The following is a 25695-nucleotide window of genomic DNA, read 5'->3' on the forward strand; positions in this document are numbered from 1 at the left end:
TGTGATCTTGAGTTGTGTCTTGAAATCAGCATTTGTAAGCAACTCATCAGCTTTTGCAATATGCTCTGTCAGAATTTTAGAACATGGAATAAAATCTAATTGATTCCACTTCTTGGTCCACTCAACACCTCTGTGAGTATCCTCCCAAGAAATAAGTGCTTCTTTTTCAACAAATTTCTTCACCAATTCTTCCTTGCCCAGAATAGGTACTAGAGTCTCAGCAGAAACACTGTCATCAGAACTTGAGGAAGACTCATTGTGTTCTGATAGCTCAACAGTGTGTGAAGCAACTAGAGATTCAGGAATAACATCATCTAAATTCTGATCAGCAGAATTTATCTCCAGAGCTGGTGTCTTTGATGTAGATGGAGCTTCCAGATAAAGAACTTCAGGTATATTCAAATTATGAATATCTATTTCAGAATTATCAGTCTGTTCTTTAGCATCATCTGTAGCTTTAATTGGAGAGACAAGAGGAGTAACAACTGTGTTGGAAACAGTTTATTTGGCCTGAGCTGGAAGGGCTTTAATGATAATCGGTTCCTTTGAGATCAGAGATTCCTGATCCCCTTCCTCAGCTTCTTCAGTATCTTCTGAGATAGCTTTTGCCAAATACCTCTTTGCCTTCATTTTCTTCAATCTCCTTGCCAATGAAGGAGTTGTTGCAGCAGCATCAGAATGTACAGATTTCCTTTTCAAATTATCAGAACTTTGAGCTGCTTTTTCTTTCTGTGAAGTAACATTCTCAGCTTCATTTATCACAGGTTCAGATGCATGAACCCGTGCTTCAAATGTTTCCTCTTCACTCTCAGACTCATCTCTAAGAATCATCTTCCTTCTCTTTTGTGGAGGTTGAGGAACAGACTTTGTCCTCTTAGAAGGTTTGGAAGATGAGGGTCTGGTTGTTTGTGTTGATGGTTGAGGTTCTGATGGTTGGACTTCAGGATATAGTGCAATGTATTTAACTGGATCATAGGTTATTAAGGCTTGTTTGACAGATAAAGGTATTTGGAGGGGTCTTAACACAGCCTTCTTATTATCAGTAGATAATAAGTTATTAAAAGCTCTTTTGGCTAATTTGAATGATGGAATTAATTCATGAGCTAATTGGGGCTTATCATCACAACAAAAGCTATAAATAAGCTGACAGAATCTAGCAAAATAGACAGTATTTCTATCTTCTGTCATCCTATCCCCAATGAAACCTAGAACATCACTTGCATAATCAAAATCAGTTTGATTAATGAGAGCATACCCGATTTGTTGACTAAACATTGGGATTACATCAAAGTTAGAACATTTGTTTTCAAAAGCCTTGGTAATATAGTCGAAGAAGAAACTCCATTCCCTCCTTATGTAAGATCTCTTCAACTGACCCAACTTTGCCAATGTCCTCTCATACCCCAGACTGGTCATAATGTTTTGAAGAACTGGCTCCTCAACAGTAGAATAAACACAGTTATTAGGCAGCTGCAGTGCTTGTCGAACTGTGGCCAATGTCACAACATGCTCATCGTCCCCTGATGAAAAGATAATACTTGGGGACCCTTGAGCACCACCATCATCATATACTCCACTTCTCCATAACTCCAACACTTGAGTACCAGAGACTGCATCAGGTTGGGTCAAAGCATACCCAATATCAGAACTAGTAAGAAAGTCCTGAATAAAGTGAAGTTCCGATGGAGCTTCAGCCTTGCTAAGAATAGCGGAGTAGTTATTAGGAACAAACTTAGCCCCATTGTAAATTACGTCTTTTGGTGCCATCTCTGTAAGAAATTAAGTGAGTTAGAGAATGTTTGCAAAGTGTTTGTGAAAAGTCCTGAGAGAAAAAAAACTTCAGAAAATAAGAGAGAGAGAAAGAGAGAGAGAGAGAAAGTAAAAGAGATTTAGAATAGAAAAGTAAGTAAAAGATTAGAAAATCTTTTATCTCTCATATATATACTCTCTCCACTAAACAGTTGTATTTTTGAAGCATGGGATACACTTTACACCTGGCACCATGTGAACAGTCAATAAACGGTTAAAGCAGGAGTTAATGGGCACGTAAAATATGCAATAATTACCGTGCACATGCAGTTTTTCAGGATATACACGTTAACCACTAACCCATAATGATTATGACTGTTTTATTTCACCCAAATTATTCTAATTTAAATATGACTGTTTCAGATTTTATCACAAATGTCAAGTAAAGAAAAATGTCACATAAGCATCAAAGATTCCATCAGGATTTAATATCAGAACTTAACTTATACCAGATTTTAACAGTCATCAGAATATGGCTTCTATACTCAACAAGTGAATATCTTTTTCTGTGATTCATCATACAAATACTGACTTGTTTTCTTCAGAGTTTAATCATCAGAACTTCCATCAGAACTTGTCCTCGGAATTTATGCAACTGACACTTAACTGTTTGTCAAAAACAACTTAATCACCACAGTAATTTTCATCATTCATATGGAGTGAAAGTGTGTGCATTCAGCAAGACATCAGATAAAGATTAAAGTCTGATAAACTTCAGTATATCTTAGAAATAAGGTATAACTCAAAAAAATGCTTAAAATCTGTCATTAGTCATGATGTCTACTATAGAAAAAATTTATGCATGAGTCCACCTCAACTGTTTGTGCTCATTTTATGCATCTTTTGAAATTCCTTTTTACAGTCAGTGTAAGTGAGTCACGACTGCTTATCAGAATTTATGTTGTTATCAGAGTATTTCTCCAGTAATCATAGAGTGTGAAAAGTCACCAAGAAAATTTTGCTTTTCTAATGCATATTACTTAATACCAGCAATGCACTTGGGTCTTCTCTTCCACATTTTTACTCTAGATCTCAAAGGAGTACTTGACTTTTATTCTTTTCTTTTCTTTTGATAAGTGAGGAATATCAGCACTTAGTTCATTCTTAAGATTTACTGACATCAGAATTTGACAGATAAGAAACAAGAATCTAGTTTGTGACTTAGTAATAAGATACACAAAGTAAACTTGACTATGCTCAATATCAGAATCTGCTTGTGTTAATGAGTTTCCACATAAACAACTAATTCAAACATGGGATTTCTAGTATGTTAAAGATTACTAGGTCAGCATCTAGCACAGTTATCCTCACTGGATTGAATAGTCACAGAACATTCAAAACACTTATCAGAGTATATAAATCCACATCAGATAACAATCAGCATTTAATGAAATTCAAATTAAGCACATATTACATAGAGATAATACAATCTGTAAACACTGATCATAAAGTTTGATGCATGAGAACAAAAACTAAGCAGATTTAGAGAAAGAACCTGAAACCATTCCAAGTTCATTTACCAATCTTATAAAAGTAGCTTCACATAGTGGTTTTGTGAAGATATCTGCTAGCTGTTGATCTGTTGGAACAAAATACAATTCCACTGTACCTTCATCCACATGTTCCCTTATGAAATGGTACCTTATGCTGATGTGCTTTGTCATTAAGTGTTGAACTAGATTACCTATCATAAAAATAGCACTTTGATTATCATAGTAAATAGGGATATTAGAAAATTTTAACCCATAATCCAATAACTGATTCTTCATCCAAAGAATCTGTGCACAACAGCTTCCTGCAGCAATATATTATGCATCTGCAGTTGATGTGGAAATTGACTTTTGTTTCTTCCTAAACCAAGAAACCAATCTGCCTCCAAGAAATTGGCAGCTTCCACTAGTGCTTTTCCTGTCAATTTTGCATCCTGCAAAATATGCATCTGAGTAACCAATTAGCTTAAAATACGATTCCCTAGGATACCACAATCCTAGATCAGCTGTACCCTTAAGGTACTTAAAAATTCTTTTCACAGCTATTAAGTGAGGTTCTTTGGACTTGGTACTAGGGTCCAGACTTTATTTCTTTCAAATTCATTTAACTCTTCCTGCATTGCTTGCACCCAATCAGCATCTTGAAGAGCTTCTTCCACTTTCTTTGACTCAGTCTGAGATAGAAAAGAATGATATAGACATTCATATGAAGTTGCAATTCTAGTTCTGACACCTGCTTCAGGATCTCCAATGATTAAGTCAGGTGTGTGTGCTTTAGTCCACTTCCTTGCAGATGGAAGTTGATCTCTAGAAATGGATCCTCCCCCATGATTCATGCTGTCTCCATCAGCATTTTCTGATGCTCCCCCTGTAGTTATGCTCTCTGAGACTTCAGAATTTGAATTTGATTTTTCAGGAGTTGAAGAATCAGAACTTCCGGAATTATCAGAATTTGGCTCATCAGAACTAGATGAATCAGAACTTGAAGAGCCAGTAATAGCCTCTGATGCCTCTCGAGAGTCTTAAGATATGGTAGGATCTTCAGCTTGCTCCCCCTGGACAGGTGCATTTTCCTTTGGAGTTGTTACCACAGTTTCAATGACATCAGAACTTAATCCATCAGAACTTACAGGATCAGAATTTTCAGGATCAGAATTTAAATCTTCATTTTTAAATCTCAGCTGATCATGATCATCGAAATCTTCAAGTCCACTAATCTTCTTATCATCAAAAGAGACATTGATAGATTTCATGACAACTCTTGTTCTTAAATTGTAGACTCTGAAGGCTTTTGTGGAAAGTGGATATCCAACAAAAATTCCTTCATCAACTTTTAGATCAAATTTTGACTGCTGCTCAGGATGAGTCTTAAGAACAAAACACTTGCAACCAAATACATGAAAGTATTTCAGATTTGGCTTCTTCTTCTTCACCATTTCATATGGTATTTTTCCATGCTTGTTTATGAGTGTAGCATTTTGTGTAAAACAAGCAGTCTGCACAGCTTTAGCCCAAAAATAGGTTGGTAGCTTTGCTTCATCAAGCATTGTTCGTGCAGCTTCAATGAGAGTCATGTCCTTTCTTTCTACAACTACATTTTGCTGTGGAGTTCCAGGTGCAGAAAACTCCTGTTTGATTTCATGATCTTTGCAGAACTCTTCCATGATTGAATTCTTGAACTCAGTGCCATTATCACTCCTTATGATTTTAACAGAATCTTTGACCATCTTATCCAGCTGTTTGACATGATCAGTTAGAGTAGATGCAGTTTCAGTCTTCTTGTGCAAGAAGTACACCCATGTGTACCTTGTGAACTCATCCACTATAACCATAACATATTTCTTCTTTGCAATAGACATGACATTGACTGGACCAAATAGATCAACATGCGGTAGGTGATAAGGCTCAAGAATTGATGACTCGGTTTTGCTCTTGAAGGAAGATTTTCTTTGTTTTGCCTTCTGACATGAATCACAAAGACCATCAGGAGTAAATACTGTTTTTGGCAGTCCTCTCACAAGATCTTTCTTTACAAGCTCATTTATATTGGTGAAATTTAAATGAAAGAGTTTCTTGTTTCAATTCCAGCTTTCTTCAATTGATGCTCTACTCAACAGAAAGATTGCAGAACCATCAGTACTTGTTGAAAGTCTGGCTTCATAAATGTTACCATGCTTGTATCCTTTCAGAACCACTTTGCCTGTTGAAATACTTATAACTTCACAGTGTTCTTCAAAGAAATCCACATGATAACCTCTGTCACATATTTGACTTATACTCAACAGATTGTGTTTAAGTCCTGTGACTAGAGCTACTGATTCAATGATGACATTCCCAAAATTGATCTTGCCATATCCCAGAGTTTTTCCAATGTTGCCATCTCCATAAGAAACTTCTAGGCCAGCTTTCTCTACAAAGTCTGATAGCAGGGCTTTATTTCCAGTCATATGTCCTGAACATCCACTGTCCAGAAATAGGATGTTCTTCCTGTTGCCCTGCAATCACAAAGACCACTAATGGTTAGTTTTAAGGACCTAGACTTGCTTGGATCCTTTGGCCTTTTTAAGTTTGTTAACATTTGCATCGGATTTAACATCAGAGTTTATGCTAACATTTTTCTTATCAGATTTTACAGTATTAGACTTGCATCATGTTTTACACTAGAAGGAATTAAAGTAACTTTCTTCAAAGAAGGTTTTATCTGTTAATAATCATAGTACAAACTATGATATTCCTTACAAGTATAAATGGAATGCCATATACTACCACAATTAAAACACGGATTTTGTGGCTTAAACCTAACAGACTGACTCTTAACTCCTGACTTTGAAGGTAAGGAGTTTATATTCTTATTCTTCCTGCAAAAAGAAGCCAGATGGTTAGAGTTTCCACAGTTATAGCATTTCTTTCTAGGAGCATTAGGAACAGGCATATAATTATTACTTTTATTCACTCTTTCCTTTCCATTACTATTTTTCCTAGCTGCCTTTACCTTGTTTACACTCGTAATCTCTTTCAGCTTATGTTTAAGCTGCTTCTTTGTCATTAAGCCTATGTTAACTTCAGTTGGTTTATCGTATTCTAATTTGTCAGAAGTTGACTCTGCTATCACTTCTGTCTCAATATCATTCATCTTTTCAGAATCAGACTTTATAGTTTTAGCTATAAATTTAACAGGATTTACCTTTCGCTTAGTAGTCTGTTTAACAATAATTGGCTTAACTTGTTCAGTTCCTTTTTCACTTTTCTCATCTCCATAACCTAAGCCCTTTTTCCAGTTTCCACTACTGAGTATATCCTGAGTTGCTCTGCCAGAGTTAGTCCAAGTCCTGATAATCTCTCTCTCCTTTTCTAACTCAGTTTTTAGAGATTTATTCATTTTTAGCACTTCATCTCTCACATAGAAAGCATCATCTCTATCCTTCTGAGTTTGATGGAACATAACTAACTCTTTTTCTAAATAATCATTCCTCTTTTTAAAAGCAAGATTTTCAGAAGTTAATCTTTCACATGTTAAAGTTTAATCTCTATAGCTAATAAACATGATTTTAAGATATAATCTCAACTCAGTAATATCATCAGTATGAAAGGCATAAGTTGTTTGAGGTACCTTTAACTCAGCAGCATCAAAACTGCTATCAGCATTAGCCATCAAGGCATAGTTCTCCTCATCTTCAGAATCTGAGGTGTATGTCCAGCTTTTCTTCTTTGTGACAAGTGCCTTGCCTTTGTCACTCTTTCCTTTATTGCATTCAGGAGATATGTGGCTTTTCTCACCACAGTTGTAGGATTTGACATTTGAGTAATCTCCTCTGTCAGACTTTCCTCCCTTGCCTTCAGATTTTTTGAAGACCTTCTTATCTGAACTTCTACCTTTCCTGGAAAACTTATTTCCTCTTCTGAATTTCTTGTATGCTATCTTTGTGATACCCTTCACCATAAGAGCACACAGCTTCATCATCTCTTCATCAGCATCTACTTCAGGTAGACTTTCAGTTTCTGAATCTTCATCATCAGAACTTGATGATTCTGAATCAGACTTTATGATGAGAGCTTTTCCTTTTCCTTTCTTTGAGACAGCCATTTTGGGGGATTCCTCCTTAGCATTAAGAGCAACTGTTCTTGACTTTCTCCCATGTCTCTTGCTTCTTTGATTCATCTCAAGTTCATAAGTCTTGAGCATTTCATAAATTTCATCAAGAGTAGTTTCATCAAGAGCATAGTTATCTCTTATAATAGTAGCTTTCAAATCCCAACTTTCATGAAGAGCTAAAAGGAATTTTAGATTTGAATCTTCAATGTCATATTCCTTGTCCACCAGTGACAGATCATTCAGGAGTTTGACAAACCTGTCAAACTCCCATGTCTCTTGCTTCTTTGATCCATCTCAAGTTCATAAGTCTTGAGCATTTCATAAATTTCATCAAAAGTAGTTTCATCAAGAGCATAGTTATCTCTTATAATAGTAGCTTTCAAATCCCAACTTTCATGAAGAGCTAAAAGGAATTTTAGATTTGAATCTTCAATATCATATTCCTTGTCCACCAGTGACAGATCATTCAAGAGTTTGACAACCCTGTCATATAAGTTAGTTAATGACTCATCACTTTTTGAGTCAAAGTGCTCATACTCTTGAGTGAGTATAGTCCTCCTATTTTTCTTGATTACATCAGTTCCCTGACACCTTGTCTTCAAAACATCTCATATCTCATTTGCAGTCTTGCATTATATTACCCTATTTGACATGACATTATCAATGGAACTATGCATCAAATGCATTACCTTTGCATCCTTGGCAATAGATGGGATATCTTCAGCTGTGTATTCACTTTTCTCCTTTAATATGGTCTTTGCTAGCTGATCTGCAACTACAACAGAGAGCTTGGTTGGCTTATGCGGTCCTTCATTAATTCTGTCAAGGTATTCTGGATCTGTAGCTTCCAGAAACATAGCCATCTTTACTTTCCATATGGGATATTCAGACGGTCTCAGCATGGGAACCCTGATAGTCTCATATCGACTATGGGTTTGAGTCTTTGGAGTTTCTTCAGTTTTAGCGGGTTTGGTTGGATTTTCTGCTTCTTCAGACATGATTGTTTTGGATCTTTATTGTATGTGTATTAACAGATAGGCTCTGATACCTCTTGTTAGTCACACAACACTGTATAAGGGGGTTGAATACAGTGTAAAATATAATCAAATCGATTTAAAGCACAAGTAACAGAAAACAGATGTATTCGATATAACAAACTCTGTTACAATGGAACTGTTCTCTCTCAGTGATGAACAAATATCACGAAAGCTGCTAGGTTACAATTATATGATCTTCTCGATGATCGTAACTCTTTTATAGTAAACTTATGTATGTGTTTATAAAGACACACAGTTACAAGATAACTTCTAGTTGATATGGAATATAATTTTGTCTCCGAAAATATATCAACCAGATATCTTATAATTCTTCTAGTCCTTGAACTCTTTCCTTGCATATCTTCTTCTTGTATTAGTCTCTATCTTCTTTTCTGAATCAGCTTCCTTCCTTAACTGTAAGTCCTCTAATACTTAAGTTCTGATATCCATTTTCTGATATTATCTTCTGATAATCTAAGTGCTGATATCCTTAAGTTCTGACTTCCAGTAAGTCCTGATTCCAATAAGAACAGATATTTCTTGTTTATTAAGATCTGAGAACTAAATATGAAACATATTAGACATGACATCTCAAATATATTCAACATAGATGATGTCGAACCAGAAGTATTTTCTATAATTGTAGAGAATAAACATCATGCTATGAGATTTTGAGTAATACAAAAACTGAAACAGAAGATATACAAACATGATTGCACACTGTAGTTCATAAATCAAACATTCAAACTCGTAGAACAACAACATAGAATAGAAAAAAAAGTAGAATAAAAAATACCTTGTTTCATTATTCGACTATTTAGCTAGGGTGTATAAATTGGAAAAATCAACTACAGTTACAGCTGCAACCCAATCAAACAAAAAACAAATCATCAATTGTTAGATTAAAAAATAAGAATAGAATCAGATTAGATATCGTATTGGGAAAAATTAAATCAATATACAGATATACCTTATATGACTAATTGTACCGATGTTAAGATCTAGGTTTATGATTTGGGTTAGAAATAAAGAAGAGTGTGGCTGCGGCGGATTAAAATAATTAGTCGACCGGAAGATCTAGGTTACGAAGATCAGAGATTTAGATTCGTTAAACTGTTTACCGATTTGGTCAACCGTGTATATACAAAAAATTGAATAATATTTTTATAGTAAGTTATAATGTAAAAATATAAATATGTGATAAAATTATATGATTACTATATTATTAAATTATAAGATTTTTATATATATTATATTATAATATATATATATATACACACACTTTCAGATTCAGATATTTTCGGATACAGATACGCCTATATCCATATATGTTTCCGTAATTATCGGATTCCAGTACGGATAATATTCGTTTTATTTTAGATATGAATCATATCCGTTTTTTTTCCGGATACGAATATGAATATTTCGGACAAATATCGGATTTTTCAAATTTCTTTCAAGAGCCCTACGTATGTATTTCAAGCTTCAAGCTTGCCTTTATCAATATAGTATGTTTTATTTAAAAAATAGGTCAGATAAAAACCATCGATGTAGATTAAATTCAAGAAAATAGAACACCAAAATACTTCTGATGCACACAACGGTAGTAAACTAAGATGCAGAACAAACTTATTTAAAGTTATATATCTATTGTCTCCGAATGTCTTAAAACTCAGGGTTTATATTTACTTTTTTTTTCAAGCAATCCTAGTTCCTAGCTAAGCACCAAACAGGTTTCTATTGTTTTCTATAATTCTAGGAAATTAAACCTTCACTTCTGAAAATCTAATTAACGGCTGTTTAAGACCTAGATATCTCTGCTGTAAGGATCTGCTTCCAACGATTACCAAACTGACCATTATATCAGAAATCCAAGTGTAATGAGGTCATAAATCGAAATGCGTCCTTGCAGTTTCCTTGTTAAAAAAACCCTATTAACTTCAAGCTCTCAAAGCGGCAGACATATAAGATTTCACATTAATGAGATAGTAATATCAAAGAGATCAAAAGGATGGTATTTTTTGTACAAATCTTAGATATAGCAAAAAAAGAAAGGAACATCACATGCAGATTTAACAAGTACAGAAACAAAGATTTACAAATCCACCGAGTATAAAATGAAATGAAGTTTTATAAATAAAAGATATGGAGGAGGGTGGGGGGGGGGGGGGGGGTCATTCATTTCAGAAGATATTGACATCAGTTTAATCCATGAATGAGATAGAAAGACTGAAACTACATAGAGACAGTTGCTCATCTGTTCACTTGTGATAATCATTAAGAACTATCCACTGATGCTCTTTCTGAACCTGCCACGAGATATCTTTCAATTTACTCATCTGCAAACATATCAAATGTATCTACCATATTTGATAGTTTTGGCTGATAAACAATTTGTTTGAACAAGCCACCTAGCTTGTCATTCTGTTGATACATCTCCTGCAAGATCCTATCTTCAGAGACCATATCTTGCATATTCTCTTGCAAGCTGTCCATGTCTTTCGAAGAAAAAACCATCTCTGACACCCGGTCCTTTGCAGTTTGTACCTTGTACTTCTGGATCTCCATCTCGTCTCCGATAAGATGGTAAGTGTAGACAATTCTTTTTTGACCAAGCCTATAGGCCCGACTAATTGCCTGTCTCTCGACAGAGGGATTCCACACTACGTCCAGCAGAACAACTCTTGAAGCCCCAACCAGATGGATGCCTTCAGAACAAGCCCTTATTGATGCCAAAAGTACCCTTGCTTTGCTTCTCGGATCATTGAGAGCACATATTGAAGATTGGCGCTGATTTGCTTCAAGACTTCCATCCATATATAACAACTCCCTTCCTTCAGTCCAGCCAAAGTAACTCTGGAGCTGCTCTCTTATAATAACCAAAGGGTCAATAAACTGACTATAAATCAATACCTTTTCTTTCAGTGCCGCACTCAGCCGACAAAGTTCTACAACAAATTTTGTCTTTGCACCAGAATGAGGATTTCTTTTTAGCCTATCCAGTTTATTCCTGTAAGCCGAGAACTGATGCTCCTCTAGACATCGCTCTGGCAAGAGCGAGGGATGGACAGATACTAGCGAAATTTCATGCGATAATTCAAAGTAGGTATTTTTCGAGTCACTAGTTTTCAGGGCTGCTTTAGTCTTCAGGGCTGCTATTAGCTCTTGCTGCAAATCTGTCAGCTCCAAGCGAATCAAGGCATCCTTCAAACCAGGACAGCGTGTTTGAAGTATCTTTCCTTTATGCACATGGACAAAAGGACTAATCATATGCTTTAACTCCATCAGTTTATGGCCAGACCAATTAGATTTTAATTCTTTGCTGACCCTTCTCAAACTTTTCTTCATTGCTCCGCCAAATTTGGTAGATTTCCTGTCAAATGTAGGGTTCACCAAGCGCAGGGTATTATACAGCTCATTGAAGTTATTCTGGAAGGGAGTTCCTGACAGAATGATGCGCCTCTGTGTCTCAACATCAACCAAAGAGTTGTAGAGACCGCTTTGGTCATTGCGCGGAGTGTGTCCTTCATCCAGTACAACAAGGGTTGGAAGCTTAAGAAGGGCATTCCCAATTTGCTTTTCTGAAGGAGTACAATCAGCATATCTTGTCTCAGCTCTCACGAGTTTATCAAACAAATAATATGTTATTCCCAGGATACTTTTGTCCTTTTTCCATGAATAGAGCTTGACTAAACGAGTGAGAGTTGTACTGTTCTTGCTGCCCTTTCCTTTCCTCAAAATGCCTACAGCTTCTGGATTTTCCATGCCCGAGAAATCCGGGTTGTTCAAATTGTGGAAAGGTATATTGATCTTCCACTTGTTGAACTCCTCTTCCCAAGTAAGAAGCATGCTTTTAGGAGCTATGATTATTGGTTTGGTATCTGGGTAGAGCCTCATGAACGATTGGAGAAATACGATTGTAAGGCGAGTTTTTCCTGTCCCGGGGGCATGTGATATAATGCATCCAGAACCAGGACTGGAAAGGGGCTTCTCCAACTTGTCAATGATAATTCCACCAACGAGATTATTCCAGATAAACTCGAAACCTTCACGCTGGTGTTCATACATGCTACTTCTCGCCCCTGGTACCAAATCCCAGACAGTTCCTATAGTGTTGTATTCTTCATAATCATGTTGTTTAGAATCCGCGTCTTGGAAGTGATCATAAATTACAGGGCATTCAGGTTGTACAAAGTAACTCCTCCTACGCCTTGGTGAATATGAGTTGAACTGTACACATTAAAATTTTAAACAATTTTAAACAGATTATTTCAACTTACCAAAAAAAACATACTTCAGAACTTAAATAATAAGCTAAGAGTTGTAAAATCCAAAGGCTGATATTCAAAGAGCGTGACAAAAACTTAAAAAGACGCATTAATTTGCTAAACTAATAGCAAAATGATCCTACTTCAGATACTCGAATTGAAATGTGCTTGTTCATACTAAGTGAAATCGGAAAAAATATCAGATACTCCGATTTACCAAATAGGACATCATTTTTAAGCAGAAAGTCAGCACTCAAAAGTCAAGACAAAGACTTGGATATAACTTACAAAGTCTGGAAGAATATGTCTGATCTCTGTGCTCACAAGTGAACAATATTTGCATATATATCCAATTTGTTCATCAAGAACAAGATGGTGGTTGCCTCGACTACAATCAGTTTGCATCTTACTGTGATCAACATTGTCATCCTCCTGCATGTAATTAACAATCAGTATCCGAATATTTAAATTTATTATTTAATGATGTATATAAAGGAGTTCCAAAACAGAAATGCTTTAATAGTTTTGATTCAAAAAAAAGAATTTTTTGACTCGTAAACAGGTATATTGCTGGTCTGTTTCTCCTTAATTCGCTAATTGTGTTTTCTTTTAGTAACGATCAGATTCTCAAACAAACATTTTTAGTTCAATAGCAATAACATGAGTTGCACATTAAAATACTTATAGGTTAGATGATAAAAATTTCATCGAATACTTCATATGTGAAAAATGTACTTCAAAAAAGATGTAGACTTAAATATGTCGCTGAAGCTAAATTTTCATGACTTATGTCTTCCGCGTTCAAGAGGTTTCAATCTGAGGCTTTAGATCTCTAACAATCTGAGACTTACAATCTCTAAGGTGAAGCATTAAGATATATAAGAGATCAAATTAGGACCTAAATAGAAAGAAACTATAAATTTAAATGTCACTATAAATAATGCTGCGAAAAAAGGTAGAATCAACTTCTTAGTACATGTTAATAACCATGTTCCAGGCAAGTAATAAAGAGAATATGTATACCTAGTAAATGGGCCAACTTAATTTTCCACACGAAAACATAGCATATATTGATTAGAAACAAGAAACTTTGTTAATGGAAAAATATAACAGCAGTCAAGAACATGATAGATTCAACTCGTATATATAAAATGTATTTTCTTTTATTGTGCACACTAATTAAGTTAGTACGTACCAGTGGAGTTGAACCAATTTCTTCACAAGTAAGGGATGTGTTCAAAGCTTCAAATAGCCCATCAAGCTCTTTCTCGAACTCTGATTTCTCAACTGGCTGTTCATCAGTTAACCGGAACTTGTATTGTGTTTCTTCTTTTTCAATCTTATCCCTGTTCTCTACCCAACCAGCTATCTGAGCAACAAGAGTCCCTTCAGGGTCCTGATCTTGTTCTGACATTCTCCTAATGGCCATTTTTATATTTTTCCGTCTTCCATCAGAAAATTTGTGAGCATCTTCCCCGCCACTTTCATCATCAAATTCAGCTAAAGAAGGAATCTGCGAGCTCCCTTTTCTTGAACTCACTTTTTCACTTCCAGAATTTAGAAGTGAATTTGATACAAGACAATCTGCCACATTTTGAGTTCTTTTCATAAATTCACTCTTCACCATACGCTCTCCGTTCTTCCTTCCATCACTTGTTTCATACTCTCGACCATCAATCTCCTCAACACTGTCATCACTTTCATCATTGCATGAACTTGTTTCTTCTTGCTCCAAAATGCCTGCTTTGTCTTTAACTCTTCTATCAACAATTTCCTTCCCTCTATCACTTTCCTTTCCTCTTCCCACAATTAACTTTCCCTTCCCCTTCCATTCAACATCACTCTTCTCCTTAACCCCCTTCCCCTTCCCTTTAACATCACTCTTCTCCTTAACCCTGCACTCTATCTCATATTCATCATCAGAAACATTGTTCCCTTCATCCTCAGACTCAGCATACAAGCTCGAATCATCCGAACTCAAGGCATTATCCGATCCAATCAAACCCTCCCCTCTATAACTCACATCGGAATAATCACTATAATCTTCACTAGACATCGAATCAAACGAGTCTACATTCACAGGCATTTCCTCCCGCACAAATCCATCCTCCTCCTCCTCCTCCTCCTCCTCCTCATCATCATCATCATCATCTACAATCCTTTCGATTTCCACCCCTCCACATTTGTCTACAACAGATATCTCAACAACATCAGAATCATATTGGACCTCTTGATGATTAATTTCTTCCACAATAACCACATCACTATCACTATCTTTATCTTTATGATCAGACTCTTCTTCACTCTTCTTCGATTTCATCTCCATGCATTTTCTTGATTTCTTACTCTTACCTCTCTCATCTCCACTCAAACCCTCATCATCATCTCCATCCAACACAACATGCTCTACTTCAACTTCCGGTGCTCGAACCACGGTACCGGAACTCTTAAATCTTTTAAATTTTTCCTCTATAAATCTATCACTACCCGACCTAGTTCTCTTAGCTACAGGCAATTTACCATAATCCATTATTCACCTACTCAAAATTAAAAAAACAAACAAATCAACAGCATGCTATCAAACAACAGCTACTTAACCAAAAAAACATACACAGATAGGGTTAACTAGGTTATAGCTTATACAGAGATATATTATAGAAAGATGAGATGGGGAAGCAGAAAGAAAATTACCCGTGATTTATGGTTTGATGTCTGCAAAGAGTAGGAGATTCAGGGCATCGATTTAGAGAGGAAACGTACAAGTATTATATACACAGAAAAAATCTAAAACGTATATTTGCACAGATACAAAAATATGTGCATGCAACCCAGAATAAGAATATTTTTAATATTTTCCGACAAAAAAGAATATTTTTAATATTTCGTAAAAATAAAAAAGTAACGCGCTTTTCTTTTTTTCCTTTTTTGCGAATTGCTTTTTTCTTTTTTTGGCTGGCTGTTGCAAGTAAATTTACAGTATTGTACTTGTAAGTGTCCCGGCTAATAGATATAGAGTTGAAGGGGATTATGGTGCTCTAGAATTTAATGCTTTTTGGAAGACGAAGCATCAGGTACCGAGAAGGGAGAAAAAGGATTGAGGAGACTGGATATTTTCCACGACTTTTTTTGGGATTAATAGAACTACCTTATTGTTAGGCTGATCTGCATGTAATTGAGCCGAGCCGAATGAGTCAAAAAACTATCAGACTCGACTAAAACTCGATTAAAATGGTTTGAGCTCGAGTTTAGTTTAACCTGGAGAATTTGCATTTCCCAGATTCCCGAATTCATTTCAGATTTTAAAAGATCGATAATAATCCATAAGTTTTAAAAGATTTTCGTCGATTTTATTTGTTCGTCGATTTTGACGGAGTTGATAAAAAAATCTTGTAGAGTCTTACTGATTTTATGAAATTTTCCATAAATCCTTCAAAATCTCATATATTTTAAAGAGATTTCAAAATATTAAAAATGAACTAGCAAATCCATTAAAATCCCCCACTTTTTCAAATAAAAAAATTCATGAACTTTTGAATACCATCAGATTTTGATAGATTTTTAAAAATCCAAATTGAATACCGCCGGATTTCAGTAGACTTTTAAAATCTAAATTGAATACACTCAGATTTGAAAAAGACTTTTTCTAATCTCTATTGAATACCATCAGATTTTAAAGAATTTTTTAAAATCCAAATTGAATACCTCTTGATTTCAAGAATCCAAAAAAAATGCTTTAAAATCTTGATTGAATACACCTCTCAGTAGCTTACAACCCGCGCAATGCACGAGCCTTTTAGTAATAATTTATTTTCATATTATTATTATATATGATTTTGATGTATAAGTAACTAAATATTAAAAAATAATTAATATATAGATATAATCTTATTCTGATTTCTGTGTGTGTATGATTTTTGATGAAGATTAAATAATATAAATTAATGTGGCTCACGAGATTTGAACCATGTACCTAAGTTTTTAATTTCAGAAATAAGAATTTACGTCATTGGTATTCGAACCTTGCAATTTAAGAAATAATCATATAAATGTATGATTTAGTATGTCGTTTGAGATTCGAACCTAGAACCTTTGATTTATTATGTTTTTCATATCTATATTTAATGGTTCTAATCACTTGATAAGAAAGATCTAACGACTGTGATGATGGATATAATAATTTATTTTTCATATTTTATTATTTTTTATATAAATAATTAAATATTAAAAAATAATTAATACATAATTATAATCATATTCTGAATTCTATGTGATATGATTTTTAATAAAAATTAAATAATATAAATTAATGTTGTTTATAAAATTTGAACCATGTACCTTTATTTGTAATTTCAGAAATAATAATATAAATATTTAATTTTATATGTTTTTGTGGGGTTTCGAACCTAGAAATTTTGGTTGTTTATATTTTTTATATTTAGTTCTAACAATTCTGATGGGGAAGATTTAACAACTGTGATGAAAGATAACCAAAATGAGGGGTTAACCGAATTACAAATTATACATAATTCCGGTTATTATAATTTAGTGTAAATAAGTTCAGAAATGCACGTAGCTACCCGGTAACACTTTCATTATAACACTCGTTTTTAAATATAAGAATTAATTTTTTTTATTAAAAAAATTGATAACTCGACCGAACCTTGAATTTCAAGTTCGAAACTTGGTTTGTAAAAAGTTCGGTAGGCTCGAGTTTGGCTCGAAAGTTCGAATTAATTTTACTAAATATTAACAAAATCTTGAAATATGATCGGTTCAGGTCAAGTTCAATTTGATAAAAAAATATATATTACATAAAAAATATTAAATATTTATAGAAAAATATATTTATAATTAAAAAAGTAAAGATTAATAGAAAGCGAATCTTACGAGATGAGTAATTTGATACTCCGTTAAAAATTCGAAAAGTTAATAATTTTTCTTTTCTTAATTAAATAATTAAATAATTTTTCTTTTCTTAATTTTTTTTGTTCTTTTCTAAAAGTTAATCGTCATCTTTTACATTTTTTGTATTTAATTAAAATAATAATATTTTTAAAATTTTGTTTATCATGTTAAGTTCAGTAGCTTTTTTGATAATGTAAATTGATCAAATAATTTATAATTAACATATAACCTTAAATATGGCCCTTAAAATTTCATGCAATCTCAATTGTAATCAAAAGATTTGATATAACTAGTTGCATGTCTAGTTGATTTTAATTGCACCGTATTTTTGCAAACAATTTCGGAAGATAGTATAAAATCGCAAAAAAAATAGTACTTTTTGGGAATTTTGGAGTCCACCAGCGTTCTGTAATCAATATATTACGTAAAATATTGCAAAATATTTTATTTTACAAATCATCTTGCATTAACATAACTATTTTAATGCAAATTTTGCAAAAGATATACAATTTACGAGTAAAAAATTGCAAAACATATTATTCTACGAAACATGTTTAGTTTGCAGAACATATATATTTACATTAAAGATTATACATGTTCAACTTGCAAAATATATGAGATTTGCAAGATTTTCATTAAAATAATGATGTTAATTCAAGATGATTCGAAAAATAACATGTTCTATAATATTTTACGTAATATTTTATTACAAAACGTATGTGGACTCTAGAACTCCACAAAAAAATAAGGAATTCATAGAATTTTCTTCTGTATATATAATGTAAATTGAATCAAAATTGTATAAATATAATATGCTTGTGCCATACAAATAATTTAAATTAACAATACGTTGTAAGTATTTTTTATATTTAGTGTCCTAAGAAAATTTTAAATTTGTGCTATTGTATAATATTTTAATCATGTAAATGCACTTTAATTTATGGTTACTATCTAATATTATGACAAATGTATGTAATTATTCATATTATTGTTTATTTTGGTGGTAAAACACTAAAATACTTTTTTTTTGCTAAACCTAAAATGGTATTTGGTTTTGAGCTACCAATTTTGGCTATATTACATTTTTATAATAATTGTTTCGATGAATATTTTTTGTAAAAGAAAGAAAACTCAAAAAACTATTAAAAAGAAAAGTTCATTAAGTATGGTTATTGTTATGTAATTAATTGGATAACTCTTGAATTACTAATAATTATGTCAACCTTTGGTTCCCCAAGTATTAAACATCTAGACCTTCTGCTTTACAATTTCTTGGTAATCTACGCTTATATATCCTATATAAACACTCTATGTACTTTATTGAAAGATGTGTCAATAAAATGATGATCTCTTCTCTTTAACTTTCTCTATTCTCTTTATATCTTATATATATCATTTATTCTTTTATATTACGTTATCAACACGACTTTCTAATTCTAACGGGACGAGAATTTCATCTATTTGAGTCAAGGGGGATATATATTAGAGTAATATCACAAGAAAAGAAAAGTGCAGTTGCACTGAATGTCTAGAAAATCGTCAACTACTCAAGAAAAAGAGGCCCATTTATATCTCTTTTATACTTTCATGATGATATATGCCCTGTATGTTTGTATGTGCATTTTTCATTAAATATTTTTAGTACATGCCTAGGAGATCAATCCCATAAGTAGATTTAATATTTTAAATTCCAACATTTGCAAGATTTGGTATACATTCAAGTAGTTTCTTTCTTATACATTTGTTGTCAATTCAAATTTTAACTATGTTAGCTTAGAAATTACATTTTTCTTTTTATAAATATGATATGTTTGTTCTCAGAAATTTAATTAAAAATAATAGTTGATTTGTATGTTATGCCCTACTTATAGCTATAATACGGAGATCGATAGTTTGTTCCCTTTTATGATATTTTTCATGTCAACTAAAATATTAAAAATACTTGATTTAATTTGTTTTTATACTAGTTAGTATATGATTCCTTTTACGGTATAGGTAAGTCTCATGTGAAGAAAAGCATGAGCTGAGGTATTATATCATTATTTATCGTTGTCTCGCTTACTGTTACTTACTTTTATATATCATTATTTACCTAGAACACACATATTTGTGCACACACACAAGCCAGGGGTATTTTGAGAAAATAGTCTCTTCATTCTTTGGAATAAGGGTAAGGCTGCGTACGCTATACCCTCCCCAAACACTGCCCTAGGCGGTATTATTGGGTGAGATTGATTGATTGATTGGTTTAGTATATGATTCCTTGTATTTTGATATGTCCATGCCAAAGAAAAATAAAAGAATGAAAGTGTGGTAACTTGTAATTAGACTATATGCTGCCATAGGTAATTAGTATGTGTCACATGCATTCTAACAAATTACAAATCACCCTTTCTGTCAAATGGAGGATCATCATGACATTGTATATAATAATTTAAAAAAATAAGGGGTACTATGTTATAATTAAAATTGATATCTTATAAAACTAAAATTATATTTAGTTTTTCTTTTAAAGTTTATGAACATATTTTATGGAGGCATGTCTTGTGTGTGTTAGAGTATCTCCAACCATCACCACCTGTTAGCTAAAAAATTTAGGTGGCATAGTTATATACATATTAGCTAAAAAATATACTACTCCAACCATGATACATGTTAGCAAAAAAATTAGATATCTTGTATCCCATCTTCTATATATGTTGATCCTGTAGCCATTACACTGACACTTTCTACCTTATTTTAATTTAACTTTGCACATCAATACAAACATATATTCATATTATATTCATATTATATATATATATATATATGTGTGTGTGTTAAATTTTTAATTTCATATTTAATATTTTAACTTTATGTTATATTAAGTGTTAAAATATGATTTTTTTATTGACCAATTTTATTATTTATTTTTTAGAAACATTACATATTTATAAAAATATTAATAAATCTAATCTAATATAATAAAATAAAATATAAATATAAATATAAAATTTTATTATACATATAAGTATATATTTTTAACACATGTAAGTGTCTTATTATAATTATATAAATATATATTTAATATTTTTTCATTAAATAAATATTTTATTTTTACTTGTATTTAATTAAATATTTAAATTTATTTTAACATGTGAAATTTTCATATATATGAAATAATTTGAAAATACATATTACATACTATTGTTGAATTTAGTTAATCAATATAGTTAATACCATTGGAGCAAATGACCTTACGAATTTAACAAAATTTTAGATAATGATGATTTAGATAACCATTTTAGCTATTATGGTTGGAGATGCTCTTAGAGGGTACTGGTATATATACTATATTATTTAATTACCTTGTCATGTCATTTTTCTATTTAGTTTAATTATATATTTAGTTATTACATTATATTATTATGTGAATATTTGGTCTTGATCACTAGTCTAATGTATCATCACATTGTGTAATATGAACCAGGGGACCTTCTTGTTTGGTAAATACCAACCGGGTATATTTGCTAATTTTCTAGACTTATATATGTTTATTTGATAACTAATAGAATTTTATTTATTTATTATTAGTGATAATGTCGAATTTTATAAAATTTGAGTTCACCGCACTTGATGTCACCCGAAAAAATTACATGACATGGATTTTAGATGTGAAAATTCACCTTAGTGCTATGGGTCTCAGTGACACAATAAAGGAAGCAAATAAGACCTCCGAGCAAGATAAAGCAAAGGCCATGATATTTTCCGCCATCATTTTGATGAAGGATTGAAAACATAATATTTGGTTATTAAAGATATAACAACCCTTTGAAAAAATCTGAAAGAAAGATATGATCACCAGAAAACTATCATACTTCTTAAGCCTCACTATGATTGACTACACTTGAGGTTGCTAGATTTTAAAAGTGTAAGAAAGTATAACTTTGCAATGTTTAAGATTACTTCTCATCTGAAATTATGTGGTGAAAATATATCTAATAATGATATGTCGAAAAAGACCTACTCCACTTTCCATGCCAATAATATGCTCCTGCAGCAGCAATATCGTGAACGAAGATTCACAAAATATTCTGAGCTTATATTTGTATTGCTTCTTGCCTAGCAAAATAATGAACTTTTGATGAAAAATCATCAAGCTCGTCCAACTTATTCAACATCATTCCCTAAAGTGAATGTTGTGACTAGTAATAATTTTGGACGAAATAATTAATTTGGGCATTGACGTGTGCGTGGATATGGATTTGGACGTGGGCGTGCCCGTGGATGTGGTTTTGGACGTGGTCGAGGTCATGATCACCAAAAATTCTCAAATTTTAAGAAACCTGACAATCAGAAGTGGTCAAAAAATGAAGAAAAGTCCAAAAGAAGTACAATGGATAAGAAGGTTGAAAGCACTTGTCATCGTTGTGGGATGAAAGGTCATTGGAGTCGTACTTGTCGTACCTCCAAACACCTTGTTAATCTTTATCAAGCTTCTTTGAAGGTGTGGAGACTAATTTTACTAAACAAAGTGATCATTTGCGCATTGTCATCTTGAAGCACACCTTAAAGGAGGAAATCAAATTGATACTTTCAACTCTACTCACATGGAAGTGGTTGATTTTTTGAAGATGGAAATATAGAGATGGTCAAATTTGGTGGTGATAACACTAATAATAATTAGAATATTAAAGCTTTGTCTTGTCTTGTTAAGCTTTTATGTATTTATTTGAACTCTAAGCGTTATGTTTGAACTTTTATTATCATTATATGTTTCTTATCTTATCATCAATGAAATATTTGAGATATTACATTCCTAATTTTCATAATTTTTGTGAAGAAATATGGTCAGCAGCCTCACTTCATGTGCTATAAAAGATGAGGAGTCACTTTGCTTAGCGGATAGTGCAACAACATACACAATATTGAAAAATCAAAGATATTTTTGGCATATAATGCTAGCTAAAGCTAATGTTAACACCATATCTGATGCATCAGATCTTATTGAGGGCTCCGGAAGAGCAGTGTTACCTAATTGTACACAATTAACTATCAATGATGCAATATTTTCCTCCAGATCAAAAAGAAATCTTTTGAGTTTTAAAGATATACATAAAAATGGTTATCACATTGAGAAAACAAATGAAAATGATGAAGAATTTTTATATATTACATCAGTTATTTCAAGGGTGAAGAAATAAATGGAAAAGCTCCCCTCATATAAATCTGGATTGTATTACATCTTTATAAATCTAGTTGAGTCATATATGGTGATAAACAAAAAATTATCGGACCCGACTAATTTTATTATATGGCATGATCGTTTGGATCATCCGGGTTTAACAATGATGCGAAGGATTATAGAAAATTCAAATGGACACCCCCTTAAGAATAAAATTGTTTCTTTGTCTAAAGATTTGTTATGTGTTGCTTGTTTTCAAGGAAAATTGATAACAAGATCATCTCCAGTAAAAGTTGCAATTGAATGTCCAAATTTTTAGAACGAATCCAGGGAGATATATGTGGACTAGAGCTGGAAATTCGTTCATTTCGTGTACTTTCGTGTCATGTACTTTCGTGTTTCGTGTCATGAATGTCTAACCCAAACCCGAACCGTTAAGGATTCATTTCGTTTCGTGTTCGTGTACCTTCATTTCGTGTACGTTTCGTGTCGTGTTTCGTGTAATTTAAAATTAATAAATAAAATAAAGATAAATAAAATATATATTTAAATATTAAGTTTTTACAAGTCGAGTTTTAAGTTAATAAGTCATAAAGACTCAAGTGCAATCAAGTCTTATGAAATTTAAATTTGAATCTATTTTGTATCTATTTTATGTAAATATTATATGTAAATTATTATTGTAAGATATATTTATTCAAATAATTTTTATAAATTTATTTAAATATTTATTTATTTCGTGTACTTTTGTTTCGTGTCGTGTACCCAAGTGTAAACCCAAAACCGACACTAAATTCATCCGTGTACTTTCGTGTTCGTGTACCAGAAATGTCAAACCAAACCCGTTATTTTCGTGTCGTGTACGAAATTGCCGGCTCTAATGTGGACCTATTACCCCATCCAGTGGGCCATTTCAATACTTTATGGTACTTATTGATGCATCAACGCGATGGTCTCATGTTAGTTTATTGTTCACTCGTAACATTGCATTTGCATGACTTCTTGCTCAAATAATTCGATTGAGAGCACAATTCCCTGATCATAGTATAAAAAAAATTAGATTGGATATTGCAGGATAATTTACATCCTAATATTTCAATAATCATCGTATGTCAATTGGAATTGAAGTGGAATATTTTGTTACCCATATACACACTCAAAATGGTCTAGCCGGATATTTCATTAAGAGGTTACAACTGATTACCAGACCTTTACTTATGAATATAAATTTACCAAATTATGCTTGGGGACATGCGATATTACACGCAACTTCTTTAGTTCGGTTAAGACCGACTTCTTATCATAAATATTCCCCTATGCAACTTGTGAATGGTCAAGAACCAAATATCTCACATCTAAGAGTTTTTGGTGCAGTTTATGTTCCTATATCTTCTCCCCAACGAACAAAATTAGCATCTCAAAAAAAGATTAGGGGTATATGTGGGATTTGATTATCCCTCAATTATTAAATATTTGGAGCCTATGACTGGTGATTTATTTAAGGCAAAGTTTGCTAATTTCCAATTTGATGAGACCGTTTTTCCTGCATTAGGGGGAAATAAGACAAAATCTGAAAAAAAAGATAGATAAGAAATTTTGTGGAATGCAGTCTCCCTGTCTCATTCTGACCCCCACACAAATCAAAGTGAACTTGAAGTTCAAAAAATTATCCACCTACAAGAAGTTGCAAATAGACTACCTGATGCATTTACAGATGTCAAGACAGTGACAAAGTTACATATTCCTGTTGTGTTTTAATCGCAGCGGAGGCATGGTAAAACACTTTTACACATACAAAATCCAAATAAAAGCATATAAATCGTGATTAAAACATATGAATCGATTACTAACCTTTAATAGCGATCCAAAAGCAATGATCAGAGATCCTTAGCAGCTGCTCCTCAAACGTGAAGCACTCCACCGGTATCCACCAAGAAAACGACGTTAAGGAGGAGGAGGAGGTGGAGAGAATTAGGTTTTTACTAAAAAAATTTGGGTTCGGGTTAGAATAAAAATAGGGTTTATAATAGTATATAGGCAAAATTTTCAGCTGAAATTTTCCCATAAAATATTATTATTATTAACCCATTTATTATTCTCATTAATAATTAAAAAACCTTTTAATTATTAATCCTTTTTCTAAACACTTTAGAAATAATTCTCTCTCTTGATTTAATTTCCAAAAATTAAATTCTTAATTAATAATATTAAGAACTTTTCTTAATTAATTTATAATCAATTAAATCTCATTTAATCAATTATTAAATTTGCCAATTAATTATTTATTTCATAAATAAATAATTATCAGCCATTATTAATTAATTCCTCCACCATTAAATCATTCTCTTTTTATGGTGTGACCCTGTAGGTTCAATATTAAGCCGGTAGTAGAAATAAATAATAATAAAACTATTTTATCATTATTTATATAAATTCTCTAATTTATTAAATATGATTAATTAATTAATCATATTTATTCTACATCGTGAGGGATACTTCTCAGCATATCGCGACTATCCGGATAATATGAATTCACTGTTTAGAATACCAAAAACCTATTCAGTGAATAGTTACCGTACAATAAACTCCTTCTACCCTACAATGTCCTGATTAAATACAAGACATGGATCTTGTGTCAAGCCTATCTAATTTAATCACTTGCTTACCATTTACTATGCTTAGTTCTATGCAAATTAGAAACTCCTTTCTAATTTCATTCACTCTGGCCAGAGATTCCTGAACTAGCATAAGTGGATCAGCCTTGAACATTCGCTTCCTTCACTGGAAGGGGTAGCTCCTTTATTGATCATACACTATCTTCGTGTACAAATTCCTATACCCAGTAGAGCCCTAATAATTGTCCCTGGAGACTAAGAACTAAACCAAAACATAGTTCAGTGTACACAAGATGACTATGATGACCTCAAGT

At 32.7% G+C, this 25695-nt stretch overlaps 1 protein-coding gene across 1 annotated transcript; it reads right to left on the reverse strand.

Moving 5' to 3' along the window:
* Positions 1-10543: 10543 nt before the first annotated feature.
* Positions 10544-15521, reverse strand: LOC141687458 (SNF2 domain-containing protein CLASSY 3-like). Its single transcript, XM_074492755.1, has 4 exons — positions 15389-15521; positions 13893-15234; positions 12986-13129; positions 10544-12659 (listed from the first exon to the last, which is right to left on the reverse strand). The coding sequence occupies exons 2-4, from the start codon at positions 15225-15227 to the stop codon at positions 10761-10763; spliced, it is 3378 nt and encodes a 1125-aa protein (XP_074348856.1). The 5' UTR covers positions 15228-15234; positions 15389-15521; the 3' UTR covers positions 10544-10760.
* Between the last annotated feature and the right edge of the window lie 10174 nt (positions 15522-25695).

Source organism: Apium graveolens, chromosome 9 (assembly GCF_009905375.1).
Source record: "Apium graveolens cultivar Ventura chromosome 9, ASM990537v1, whole genome shotgun sequence".
Classification (NCBI taxonomy): Eukaryota; Viridiplantae; Streptophyta; class Magnoliopsida; order Apiales; family Apiaceae; genus Apium; species Apium graveolens.

What these genes read in the sequence shown, in the direction of transcription:
- LOC141687458 (XM_074492755.1), bottom strand. Translation starts at nt 15,227, where the DNA reads ATGGATTATGGTAAATTGCCTGTAGCTAAGAGAACTAGGTCGGGTAGT. An exon ending in AAATTGGTTCAACTCCACTG is followed by an intron (nt 13,130 to 13,892) that starts GTACGTACTAAC and finishes AATTACATGCAG; the next exon opens with GAGGATGACAATGTTGATCA. An exon ending in GACATATTCTTCCAGACTTT is followed by an intron (nt 12,660 to 12,985) that starts GTAAGTTATATC and finishes TAATGTGTACAG; the next exon opens with TTCAACTCATATTCACCAAG.